At 38.3% G+C, this 13,952-nt stretch overlaps 1 protein-coding gene across 1 annotated transcript; it reads left to right on the top strand.

Annotated features, from left to right (window-relative positions):
* Nucleotides 1-2,224: 2,224 nt before the first annotated feature.
* On the top strand, nt 2,225-9,420 carry LOC147335402 (obscurin-like). The gene is made up of 12 exons (XM_086278811.1): nt 2,225-2,346; nt 2,588-2,620; nt 4,696-4,968; nt 5,952-6,233; nt 6,588-6,878; nt 7,020-7,280; nt 7,533-7,781; nt 7,942-8,061; nt 8,314-8,376; nt 8,457-8,516; nt 8,846-8,908; nt 9,127-9,420. The coding sequence occupies exons 1-12, from the start codon at nt 2,307-2,309 to the stop codon at nt 9,249-9,251; spliced, it is 1,860 nt and encodes a 619-aa protein (XP_086134937.1). The 5' UTR covers nt 2,225-2,306; the 3' UTR covers nt 9,252-9,420.
* The last annotated feature ends 4,532 nt before the right edge of the window (nt 9,421-13,952 follow it).

The following is a 13,952-nucleotide window of genomic DNA, read 5'->3' as shown; positions in this document are numbered from 1 at the left end:
CTAAATACAAACACAGTTCTTAAAATGTCAGCACACTGTTTAAAATAGAAATGAAAAAAAAAACATAATGCTGTAATTTGCAAATCTCATAAATCCATATGTTCAAAACAAAATGTAGAAAGCGTATTAAATGTACCCACAAAGCTGGGACAGAGCCATGTTTACCACTGTGATGCAAATATCTGAATCTTGGATTGTCTCTAATCAAGAAGTCATACATGTGCACCAAGTTCCTGTTTTTTAGTCATGAAAGATATATGCTGTACAATTTCACCCTGGAATAAGAACAGTTCACATAAACAATTAAAAGGACAAAATTACCATCACAGTCATGCCGATGTATATAAAAGTGTGTAAACATCTGCCAATTGTAACGTTTTTTGGACTTTTTTCATGTCATTTTCAGGTTGTCTTTAGATTTTATGTCTTAATGCCATATGTTCCTTCAATAAGTTAAACTAGAAATTAGAAATTGAATGAATTTAAATGTTGCCTTTAGTTTGTGAAATATGAAAGTCTGCTGTTTCAGTTCAACCACACAAATTGTTATTTCCTGCGATTGGGGTGACAAACAAATTTAAAACAGGAGCTCAACCACAACATGATAAGATTTACAGATCTATGCTGAGGTTAAGGGAGCTTTGCTCACTATAGTACTGCATGATAATACCTGAGCTCACAGTGAAACACAATATAAGCATACATATTTGCATATTTCTCTGAAAATACAGGCTCCAAAGTAGAAACTCAGTCTAGCAAAGGTGCTATTGTTATTGTTATTCCAAATGACTGAAATATTTGATTGACACATTTCAGAAAGATGGAAAAAAGAAGAAGCATTTTGTGAACGACTAACAGCAAATCAGGTGGTATATAAATAATACACCATACTCATAAAATGAACCCAAGGACAATGTAAATATGAGGTCAATCCAGCTCTGAAACAGAGAGAGAAAACTTCAGACTAATCTATCAGTGTTAGGGAAACAAAGTGTCAGGTCAGACAAGAAATATGTCAGCTGGCAACACAAAAATAGAGAAATATAACAACACAAGAAACAAATGGCGTCCAGGTACACACCGGCTCACTCCTTGGCGGCCGTTTATCGGGGCCTGGAGCCTGGGGCTCGCTCGGGCCACTTCGGAGGTGGGGTGCCCCCGGCCTCTCGGCCTGGGGCTCGGTCACTCAGGCACGGCTGGCTGCCGGCGGAGCTCACGGGCGCGTCACTGCAACCCCCTCTGGCTTCTGCTCCGTGGCTGCTGAGCGACCCCTCATCAGGGACTCTCCTCAGCTACAGTGGCACGGCTGCCCCTCTGTTGGTCTTCCTTGGTCTCTTGTGTTCTGGGGGCCTCTGGATGTCTGGAGTTTTCATCTCCTCCATACCTGCTTCATGCCCTGGAGGACGGGGCAGTGGCCCCCCCACACCCTCTAGCAGATCATTACATGAAGGAACCTTTTAAAAAAAAAACAAAAAAAACAAGCGCGTCCATGCTCACAGGTGTACACACGGGTGATCACACCCACAAACTACACCCTTTTTGGCTCCTACCTCAAAGCACACTGTGTTCTGTTGATCTTATGTGCTGCACAATAATGTTTAACATTTAGTATTTACTGTCATATTCCCATAAATCATTGTGATGTTGTTTATTCTATTGCTCTCGTTTTCTTCTGCTTGTTTTCTTTTTTCCTTCTCAGCAGGTGATCCAGGTGATTGATATATGCATTTTTTTTCTTTTTTTTTTTCTGCCCATTCTGTTGGTTTTTGGTTTTTGCCCTTCTCCCCCGTCCCTCTTCTCAGCTGCTTCTCTTTCCCTCTTTCTTTCTCCCCTTCTTTCCCCCAGTCAAGTCTGTCCCGTATTCAGCAAGTGAAAATAAAATAAACAATAAAAGGTGAATCAAATAGACCATTATGGCAAGGCTGGGATGGTCAATTTGGTAAAGTAAATCCGTTGGGCATCTTTCTTTGCCTTTAGACAACAATTCTGATGGCAAAAGAGCCAAACGGGACAGGCAAAAAAAAAAAAAAAGAAACAAATGTTTATGCTTACAATAGACAGGAAATGCAAACACGTCACACAGCTGCTGTGGTCAAAGCTACAGAAGCTGTGTGAGGTTTGTATAAAAAAAGGAAGCACAGAGAAGCAGCAGCCAGAAGAAGAAGCTGAGAGCTCTGCTCTTGTCTGTATTAAATGCAGCTTCTCATCATTCTGCATTTTTTATTTATAATAAATATATTTTATATTAAGTAAACAGTCAGATTGAGATTGGCGAGGATCCAAGTGGGGCACGGCTAGATGTGAAGATGGGATACACTTTGCACTGCATAACGGGCTTATTATTGTGTAAGTACATTTCTAGCTTCGTTTGAATGGCACTAGTTAATAAAAAAAAGCTTCTAATCTGTGAGCATTATAGTCTATAACTGGTTAAAACGGTTTAATTTTATGATTCTTAAAGCAAAATGTTGCTGGTGCCTTTGCTCGGTTTAATCTGGAGCATTATGTTGGATACATGGTTGTTTTTATTGCTTGTCTTGTTTGATTTTCTAACAGTTTGATTCTGATGTTTCAATCTTTATTTTAGTGCTCAGTACACTCTTCTACATAAATGCTGATGGTGAGAAATTTATTTTTCTTTGCTTTGCATTTATAGAATATGCATGATATTGCTTTCCAGATTCACACCTCCTGTACCACTCTAAATGATTTCTTAACACATTTTTATACAGTTTATATAACATTTTAAAATACTAAAATCTGGTGCAGTTGCCAAAATTGTCGGGAAAAAAGACTATACATGAGATGGACAGATAACAAATAATATTAAATACAAATTTTCATTATGTTAAAATGTTGGAACACTTTAAACGTCCAGAACCAATTCAATTCCCTTTTGAACAGGCTCATAAATATTACATATTTAACTTTTCTGTGCAGTGTTGTTTCGGTATTTTCTTTAGTTGTGGGGAAATAAATAAAACACATAAGCAACAAAGTTTTTATGCTTCTATTTGGATTTGTAACTGAATATTTTTATGTGAACATTTGCTGTAAGAAGAATTTTGTTATAGAAATTATTACACATTCACTCAGTGATTTATTTGGTGCTTCTGGCACATTAGACTGAGTGTCTTCATACAAAACTACACTACAGATCCCCTCTAATTTATTCTTCGTCTATTCATAGACCACTTAAATCAATTCAGTTCAGTTAACAGTTAGTAAGGTAAAGACCCTAGAATAATAGAAAGTCTAACTAATCTGATGACACAGAAAACTGACTTTAAAGATCAACATTGCTTTCTAATCCACCAATGTCAGCTTGTAGTACACCTGTTGGATAGAGCAGTAACACTGATGGTCACATGCTCTACCAATAACAGAAATAGTACCTACAGTGTTCTGAATCTCCCTGTTTTCAAACAGTGTGTGAAATACTGTTTTTGTATTTTATGTGATGTTACTGTCATTTCCATATGACAAAGGCAAAGGGAGAGTAGGCTCTGTGCAAATATGATGCAGCCCCCACAGGAATAACAGACACCATTCAGTGTCATGTTACCTTTGAGTGTTATTAAAGGAAAATGTAGAGAGGACACAAAACATCTAAAAGTAATTTGTTTGTGTAACATTTGTCTTTGAATAGATGAAGAATAAATCAGAGGGCATCTGTAGTTTTTGCATGAAGACATGTGTCACATGCAAGTAAATATTTTCTATTTGGTGCTAGAAGCTAAATGACTGAGTGAATGTGTAAAGTGTGATCTTTTCTCAGAATACTCAGAGCTGACTATGGTCTTCTCAACATTCTTGTCCTTTTGGATGTGAGCTCAGCCTTCGACACTATCTCTCACGCCATCCTTCTAAACAGACTTTCCTCTCTTGGCATCTCTGACGCACTTATTCTCACTCAATATTGATGACTCCACATTTTCCCTTCACCTCAGGTTAAGAGCCTTGGTGTCATCCTAGACAGTTTATTATCCTATAAATCTCACATCAATAATCTCACTCATTCTGCCCATTTCCATCTACGCAACATTAACCAATTATGTCCTTCTCTTTCCACCCAGTCTTGTCCACAGTCTCATTACCTCCCACATTGACTATTGTAATTCTCTCTTGCATGGTCTCTCCCAAAACTCCCTCCATATGCTTCAACTGGTTCAAAAGTCCACTGCCCGCATTATTATTATTATTATTATTATTATTATTATTATTATTATTATTATTATTATTATTATTATTATTATTATTATTACCAGTACCCCCTCCTACCATCACTCCTGTTCTTCACAAACTTCACTTCCCTGTGAAATTCCGAATAGTAAACAAAATTCTTCTGCTCACCTTCAAGGCCCGTCATAACCTTGCTCCTCCATAACTTTCTAACCTGATAAGCACCACCTCTTCTGCCTGCTCACATCCGACTTGTTGTGCCTTCTTTTGATCTCAGCACCATGGAAACCAGAGCTTTCAGTTGATCTGCTCCCAGGCTGTGGGAATCTCTCTCTCTCTCTAAGTTGTTCTTCGTTTTGTCATTGTTCTCTTACGTGTTTTATTCTATTGTTAAGTGTCGTTAGGTGTTTGAAAGGCACTTTTAAAAATAAGTTGTTATTATTATTTCTATAACAAAGTTCTTCCTGAAGCGAGTGAAAATCTGATATTTCTCTTTTCCTGTAACCTCAACAGCAAGTAAACCCAGAGCCACACTGACAGCACAAAGTTCAATCATACCAGCAGGGGGCAGTGTGACACTAAACTGCTCTGTGGAGGGCTCTGCTGGCTGGAATGTTTATTGGTTCAGAAGTGATTCAGTCTCCTCTGAAATCCAGCTCATAAGAGAAGGTGAAACAAACAGAGTTATTAGTGTCTCACAAGGAGGTCTGTACCGCTGCAGAGGAGGGAGAGGAGATCCAGTTTACTACACAGAAGAGAGCAATGAAGTCACCATTACTGAAACCGGTAATTTCCAAAAGTAACAAACTGAAAGACCTGAATCTGTTTGTTCTGTTTCTAGAGTGGTCTGAGTTGAATTTTTAGTTTTCTGTTAAACTGAAATGGATCATTATGTGATCTGTGCTAACAACATTCTCTGTAAGCTGTGAGACCCTGGGTTTCTGTTCCAGAAAGACAGTTAACTTACCCTAACTCTGAGTTAGGTTACCAAGTTACCATGGTAACAGGCTTCTGACAGGTTTTCTTTAACAAACTCAGAGTTTCTCCCTGACTCATCCTCTTCTGCTCCAGTTGAACCAGCTGACTAACACTGGGTTTCATTTCCTCATTCACAAAATCAAACCTCAGAGTGGAGCCAGTTAATCTGCAGTAGTTTGTGTTTTTAAAAGCGTGAAAATCAGAATTCAATATTAGTTTGCCATTTTGTGTACTTATTAAGTGCTTTTACATTTATTCAGAATCTGAACATGTTTTCACTGAAAATCATCTATATCAGTGTCTCAACCCACATAACTGTGACACTGATCCAGATCTGTCTGAAGGTGTTATAGGCTCTGTAATGGAACAGAAAACTGGGTCTGCATCACAATGCATTTGTACAGCAGTTCGATCTAAAATGGATAAGAATGACAGATTCAGACTGGAAAGGGCCTTCTTTTAACACGTTTGTCTGATGCAAATTTGCATTAAGACTTGGAAAGCTGCACTTTTGAGCTAAATGTGAAAGTTACTATCTGTGAACTCTGACTATTAATGGTAACTTTCTTCTTCTTCTTCTTCTTCTTCTTCTTCTTCTTCTTCTTCTTATTATTATTATTATTATTATTATTATTATACAAATATATAAATAAATACATGGGTCTGCATCAGATGCTATTCACAAGGCAGGAAAAATCCAACACAGGACACAAAATATCTAAAAGCAATTTGTTTGTGCAACATTTGTATTTTGTGATGTACTGATGTACTTTTTCCTGTCACCTCAACAGCAAGTAAAGCCAAAGCCAAACTGACAGCACAAAGTTCAATCATACCAGTAGGGGGCAGTGTGACCCTGACCTGCTCTGTGAGCCCATCATCATCATCTGGATGGAAATACTACTGGTACAGAGATGAGAAATCCTCTGAAGCCCTGACCACACAAGATGCAGTTTTCCACTCAAATGGACAAATCAGTGTCTCACAGGAAGGACTCTACAGGTGCAGAGGAGGAAGAGGAAACCCAGTTTACTACACAGAGGACAGCCAGTCAGTCAGGATTGGGAAAACTGGTGAGTTTGTATTCACCAACAATGTTAAATAGATTGATGACTGAGGATTACTATGAAGGAAAAACAAAATTATATTTCACGGTAACCTCGTTGGCATTGTAATAATGCTCTTATTGGAAATTGTTGAACATGAACAGTCATGTAAAATGTAGAGTCCATGGGAACTGACTAAAAGTGCTCTCTAGTCAAGTAAAATATATTAATTTTCACAAGAATACAAATATGAAACATAAATATCACAGATTAACAGAACATAAAAGAGGGAAACGTATTGGGGGAAAAAAACACTGAGAAAAGCATTGAGAAAAAATGGAGAGTGAGCCTGACGAAATAATATTCATTACTTTCCAACAGGATCTGTCCTCACTGTGTCTCCATCATGGCTGAGTCCTGGAGCCTCAGTAACTCTGAACTGTGAGGTTGAACATCCGTCTGCAGGATGGAGCTTCTACTGGTATAAAGCTGTTCCTGATCTATCAGAGAAATCCTCCAGTTATGAGCTGCTACCTGATGGCAGTGGGACTGCACAGGACTCCTACATCATTCATGGACAGACACACACAGCAGGATATGTGTGCAGAGCTGGAAGAGGAGACCCAGAGTATCACACTGATCACAGTCAACCAAAGTTTGTCTGGTCTGCAGGTCAGTTTGTTTCTGTTTAATAAGTTGTGTCATCACTGTAATCCACCAAGATTCAACTCATCATTTTTTTTCTAATACTAATTTGACATTTTGAATGCTAACATCTGTGAGCTTTGTGTCTTCACTGCATGTTGTTTCCAGATGTTCATTCAGCAGCGTCTCTCACAGTGAGTCCTGACAGAGTGCAACACTTCACCTCTGACTCTGTCTCACTGACCTGTGAGGGAAACTTCACTGAGTGGAGAGTGAGGAAGTTCTCTGAGGACGGCCGACTGTACTCTGACTGTAGGAGAATGACTGGATCCACATGTGACATCAACACATCAAAGTCAGATACTGCAGTGTACTGGTGTGAGTCTGGATCAGGAGAGTTCAGCAGTGCAGTCAACATCACTGTACAGAGTATGTTATTATACATTTACTACTTGGATGTTAATCATTTAGACGTGACATGAACATTTGTCCCAGCTTTGCTGTATGTGAAGTCATTTCATGTGGAGAAAAATAAAACACATACAGCAATTTTTAAAGATACAAGATCAGATCTTCATGATGAACATTTGTACAATCTGTTCTTATTATTGTTTGTCAGCTTTTTCTAAGAATGTGCACCAGCTGATGTGACTGAAACAATTGTGTGTGATTGTGTCACAGATGATGGTAATGGTCCTATCCTGGTGAGTCCTGTTCATCCTGTGACTGAGGGAGCTTCTGTTAGTCTGAGCTGCAGTTTGAGAACACAAAAAATACTTTCCAATGTGTTTTTCTATCACAATGACAAACTTATTCAAAATGATACCCGAGGGGAGCTGAAGATCTCTGCAGTGTCAAAGTCTGATGAAGGTTTCTACAAGTGTCAGTACTCAGGAAGAGAGTCAGCACAGAGCTGGATGTCAGTTAAAGGTGAGCAGGATCAAAACATGCGATTGAGTTTTATAAACCAATGACTGAGAAGGAACGTTAGATTGTCTGATTTAAGTCTCAAAGTCACTTGGCTCCATTTTATGAATGTATTTATTCATAAGATTATAATTTATTAATTAATTTTTGTTTGTTGTTACAGTAACTGTGTCAGGAGCTGACAGCTCTTCATCTCCTGTGTGGTTGATGGTTGGACTGGTTTGTGGAGTCTCTCTCATTATTATTCTCTTGCTCTTGTTGTATCGCTGCAGACAGTCCAAGTGTAAGAGCCTCTTCTTTTCATCCTGTATTAGAGAGTTTATTTACTACACACACTTTAATTATTCACACATATACTAATACTACTGTTATCTTTATGTATTCACACAAGTTGAATACAGTGAAATTGGTGTACTCCAGTTTGAAAAGCACACAACAGCTAGATATGAAAAAGGTGTGAGATTTAAGAAGACTATCTCGTGATATGTTTATAAACATTTAACTTTTTCTTTGTCTTTTCTTTTTTTTATTGCAGTTCCAGATGAAACCCAAGATGTCACATATTCTCTCATTAAGCTTAAAGATTTTGAAAAGAGGAGTATGCAAAGCACACATTGTGTGGGGGAAAAAATTGTATTAATTATTTTCTTTTGTGAATTAATCTGATCATCTTAACAGGGAAGCATCACAAACCAAAGGAGTGTGTTATTTACTCTGAGGTGAAGACGGGAGCTGCAGGTACAGTCACAACAGTGTCATTCAGTGTTTGTACTTGAACGTGTCATCACATCATTATATTGCAGGTAATTATAGGTCAACATGGAGTTTAGTTATTCACTTACTAATCAGTGTTTCAGCTTTACTGAATCACAGCATCCACAGATTCTGACCCAGACCTCAATCACAAAACACACACCTGCAAAGCTGAAGTGTCACAGGCAACAAATGATTTTTACTTAGATTTCTTTCACTGTAGTTGCAAAAAGTTTAAAGTTCATATGTATCCAACATGTTTGTATCATATCTGTGCTGAACAAATGTGTCCTGAGCTCTGACGTCTCTTTTAGAGGACAGTCTGATGTATGCTGAGGTCAAACAGCCCAAAAAAGAAAAAGCCAAGAAAAACAAAGGTGAGCAAAGTCTGCCATCATCTCCACTGAATATTGTTCAACATGTTTATCTGCTCTTAAAATGTAAATCTGTTTATTTTATAGTTTATATTTAGGTATTCACAAGTATTCATTACTTGGATTATAAAATCTATCTTACTCTTTACATTAGTGGAGACATCAAGTTTCCTCCTGATTAATGATATTATTGTTTTCAATGATCTTCTCTTCATTCACAGGAACATCAAGTCCTGCAGCTGATGCAGCAGTTTATTCTGAAGTCACATCAGGAAGCTCTCTCAGTAATTCTGCTGCCATGCAGGCTGATTTATTCTTCACATTATTAAATGTCTTCAGCTCATAATATCTTTACATGTTGGAAATCACTTTGTCTCTTTGTGCTTGTCTTACAGGTCAGTGAGGAGAGCTGTAGCAGCAAAGCCAAGAAGAAGCTTGTTATGAAGCCACTCTTGCTCCTCTGATATTTTTTAATTTAAATCTATGCTCTCATTTTTATGAAGATTATATATTTTTAAAACACACTTTAAAAAAAAAATATTCATTGTTAAAGGTTTTGTATAAAACTTTGAATTTATCCTGTTCCAAAAGCTGCAAAATAAATAAATAAATACTTTGAAATATGTGATCATATATTTAGTTTCTTATATAGCGCAACTTAAAGTCAGAGTTGTTTGCCATGACTTTTGTTGCCATGAAAACAGGATACTGCTGGACTTCAAGCTTGCTCTGTCCATTTTACTTTAGTTATTTTTATTGTCCTGTCTTATTTTTATCATCTTTTGTTATTCTATTTGAGAAGGATTTATCTTTTAGCTCTTTTTAGAGTCATTTTATATATTGTGAATGAAATAAATGTTCTTATTTGCTACTCTATTGGGTGTAAAAGACTTTTATTGGTTACTTTCTATTTTGCCTCTGCCTTATTTTTATCAAGTGAAAAACCTCATGATTTCCCCAAAATGGGGAAACTAAGCATGCGGTTTCAGCGAAAAGCCTTCTGTTTATGAGATGTCTTTTTTCATGGTATCAGCACATAGCAGAGAGTAAACAAGGAGTTCAGACAAAGAGTACAGTGGAAATTTCTCTTTGATAATTATCACTGTTACATTTAAGTATGCAAGATACTGTGAAAAGCAATGAAAAATAATTGTGGTCACTGTCGTGTTGAGACATGGAAGGTGGAAAAAATCCAACAAAAAAAGTGACATGTTGTGAAACTGAAATTACTCACACTGAAACAGCCTGTATGAGTCTGTTTAAAATAAATACAAAAAAATAAATACTATTTCCCCATGTTTCAAGTTTTTATTTTTATTTTCAAACCTTTATATGTCAAAGCCACCCTGCTGAATAGCTATTGAAACTTGTATAGGCAGTATATAAAAAACAAATAATATACCATAAACAGCAGGTTACATTTAAATGTATTTCCCCATTTCTATTGTTGCCAACAAACAAACCCAAACATCACCAACAGCAAAAATCAGTATTTGGAAAATCTGTATGTTTCCGTCCCTCCTTTACTTGCTGGCAGCTGGATTGCAGGTTGTGTCAGATACCTCAGCTATTATTATGCCAGCAAGAACAGCACTTAAGTCAGTGAAGTATCATTTTGAATTTGTGTTTGAAAAGGACAAAAAAGAACACCACAGTGAAAAGCAAACTGAGTCTATCTGATATGAAGTGTCTCTACTTTTAACCTGGAAAATCTCCTGTTAAAACACTCATACAGTGATTTCTATGCCAGATTTCAGCCTTGTCCTTGTATGCAGAAGTTTCTACAGCCTCTCAATTAAAAAAAAAAAAAAAAATTATGTATTGTTATAATTAGAGATGGCACGATACCACTTTTTTATGTCCGATACCGATACCGATATCACAAATTTGGATATCTGCCGATACCGATATGAATCCGATATAATGTTTTTTAATCAACAAAACTGTTTTTTTAAATATCTTGCTGCATTTTGTATAAGTTCATACTCAAGTTTAAAACAACAACTACACTAAAGCTATAATAGTGCTGGAACTAGACGTTGTTACACATAAATCCTGATATTTGGTGTCTCCTTTAGAGTCGAGAACCTGGTGCTACAAAATATTTTGAAAGTGCAAACAAGGAACATGTGGACAAACGGTACATGGTAGAATATCGCAGAAGCATGGCAATCGGCTTCTTTGCTCTTCAATAGATTCAGTTGACAAAATGTAGTTTTCAACACAAACATATTGAGTATTGTGTTTTTGCATTTTATTTGGTGTATTTTCCCACCAAATTTATAACAGAAGCTGTAGCTATGCAATTTATAGCAATATATGTGTGATATCTTTGCTCTCTGGTCAGTGAAAAAAATCAGTGGTTCAGTTCTGCCACATAAATACTCTGGTCACAACCACCTTCTAACCAGAATTAAACCACAAGATGAAAACATTTACAGATGCATGCAGAAGTGAAAGGATGCTTTTCATTGTAATAATGCCAAAAAAAAAAAAAAAAAAAAGAGTTGAGCAAAAAGTCAAAATCTTTTTCTGCAGCGTAATGGGAGCATTCTTTAGTCAGATAAGACCAAACCAAGTGTGTTCATTTCAGCTAGGCCAGAGCATGTTTTGCATGAACCCTCTCAGGACTGTCAGATTCAAATAGCATGCTGCCATTCAGCCACAAATAAGTATGACAACAATCCATGGGTCACGGCAAAAATCTGAGTTTCAAAAAAAGAAAGAAGTAAATCTATAACCTGGATGAAAATGTTGCCTGAGAACAGTTTTTTTTACAGTTTTTCTCGATTGCTAAAACACATTTCTTGAAACTATGCCTCATATTCTCACAACAGTAAACACAAATCCATAACATCTCACTCAATTTCCCAAATATCCTATTTTCAGGTCAAAATAAAGCTCTACACTCAAAACTATTCACTCTTGCTGAAAAACCAAACTTTGCCCTCAGACATCAAACACAAGCCCTCAAAAACACACACACTACAACAGAGTTTTGCACACTGGTACAATTAATTCAAAACAATAGTTCCAAAACAATTAGGTTGCTTATGGTTCTCCCCTTCAAAAACCTTTTCACATGATAAACACAAAAGACGCAACCAATGTATGTACAGTGGCACATTTTTATTCATGTACTATACAGTACAACACACACCAAAAAACATTATTCCACCTCAGCATCTTGTCTTTGGTCTGGGTCAGGCCAGAGAATCTCATCCACATCACAGGCTATATTGGCCCTAGCCAGGCAGCGGGGGTAAAATCCTCTTGCATGCCTGATCCACCCCTGGCATGCATCTACTGATATGTCTAGGCAGGCCTCTTCCATGGCCTGAAGGAGGTGAACACGGACATAAGGTTCTCGGTCATACACTTTCCACCGCCATGCCGAAAATAACTCCTCTATCGGGTTTAGAAAGGGAGAGTATGCAGGCAGAAAGATATTAGAAAACCTTGGGTTATTGGTAAACCAGTCACGAACCAGAGCAGCGCGATGGAAGCTGACGTTATCCCACACAACAACGTAGTGAGGCTGCTCTGGCTGTGCTGGTTCCCTGTAGTCCAGCTGGAACATATGTTGTCTTAAACCATCAAGAAAAGCAAGGAGAAGCATAGTGTTATAGGGTCCTAGTACGGCATGGCGGTGGAGTACCCCTCGTTGGCTGATGGCTGCGCACATAGTGACATTCCCCCCACGCTGACCAGGGACATTTACAATAGCCCGATGGCCAATTATGTTCCTCCCCCTTTTCCTTCTTTTGGTCAGGTTAAAACCTGCCTCATCCACAAAGATTATTTCATGGGGAACAGGCCGTCCTTCAATCTCAAAGATTCTCTGCAAAACACATAACACAGTAGAGTCAATCGGTACCCTGAACCACAGTTCAAGAGTGCTGAAATGGCAGCATAAACTGCCATGCTGTGATGGTACACAATACTTTATACAATATCCAAACTCATACCTGAACATATTCCACACGTTGGTTTTTCACTCTGTCAGAGTTTCGTTCGAAAGGGACTCGGTATGCCTGTTTCATCCGGAATTGATTCTTTCGGAGGATACGGTCAATTGTGGAGAGGCTGATGGCATTTATGCCTCGAAAAAGATGGACATCCTCAATCACTCTCCTTTGAATCTCTTGCAGGCGGATTACATTATTTGCAATTACCATGTTTACAAGTTCCCTCTCTTGCCCCTCCGACAAAAGCCTTAACCTGCCTCCACCAGGTGGTCGTCTCTGTGTCCTACAAAAATAGAAGCACTCATTACTGTAACTGTCACACATTCTTTTTACAGGAAAATAATGGAAACATACTGAAACTCAAGAAACATAAGTTCAGTAACTTAAAAGTTACTGTACAAAGCAGTCTTACTGCAAGTACACCTACCTGTTTTCCTCCCTGAAGGTTCTGATGATGGAGGCAACAGTGAAGCGACTCAAATTTGGTTGTACTCGTTGCCCAGCCTCCCTCATAGTCATCCCATGGACAAGGACATGGTCAACTAAAGTGGCTCGAATTTCATCCGAGACTGACTGTCTTCTTGCCCTTGCTCTTCCCCTTCCTTGTCGCCGTCGTTCTCCACCTCCACCTCCTTCACCACGTCCTCCTCCTCCTCCACCTCTCCCTTCTCCTCCACCACCTTCCTGTTGTCCTAGACCACCTCCTCCTCCTCCTCTTTCACCACGTCCTCTTCCTCCACCACGTCCTCCTCTTTCACCACGTCCTCCTCTTTCACCACGTCCTCCTCTTTCACCATGTCCTCTTCCTCCACCACGTCCTCCTCCTTCAACACGTCCTCTTTCTCCACCACGTCCTCTTCCTTTGCATCTCTTTGGATCCATTGTTTCAAACCTGAATGAGCTGACTTTGGCCCTTTTATCTATCCATCGAAGGTTCTGATTGGTGTGTGATAAATTTTGACTCCTAGTGTTTCCACCTGGTTAATTGTGTGCTAATTGAGCTCAAGCTATGCTGACTTAAGTTAACATTATTGAATGCTAGTGCTTTCTAAATGACTACATGGTGTAAGCACTGAAAA

The sequence above is a fragment of the Aulonocara sp. 'chitande type north' Nkhata Bay genome, linkage group LG3 (assembly GCF_057382095.1).
Source record: "Aulonocara sp. 'chitande type north' Nkhata Bay isolate Kocher_YH1m ecotype deep benthic linkage group LG3, A_spYH_male_GT1.1, whole genome shotgun sequence".
NCBI classification, from domain to species: Eukaryota; Metazoa; Chordata; class Actinopteri; order Cichliformes; family Cichlidae; genus Aulonocara; species Aulonocara sp. 'chitande type north' Nkhata Bay.
Note: the sequence above shows the minus strand (reverse complement) of the source record. Positions and strands in the feature narration are given on the sequence as shown.

Coding starts and splice junctions, on each gene's coding strand:
- LOC147335402 (XM_086278811.1), top strand. CDS start 2,307: ATGGGATACACTTTGCACTGCATAACGGGCTTATTATTGT. Junction 2,621..4,695: donor CTTCTACATAAATGCTGATG/GTGAGAAATTTA, acceptor TAACCTCAACAG/CAAGTAAACCCAGAGCCACA. Junction 4,969..5,951: donor AGTCACCATTACTGAAACCG/GTAATTTCCAAA, acceptor TCACCTCAACAG/CAAGTAAAGCCAAAGCCAAA.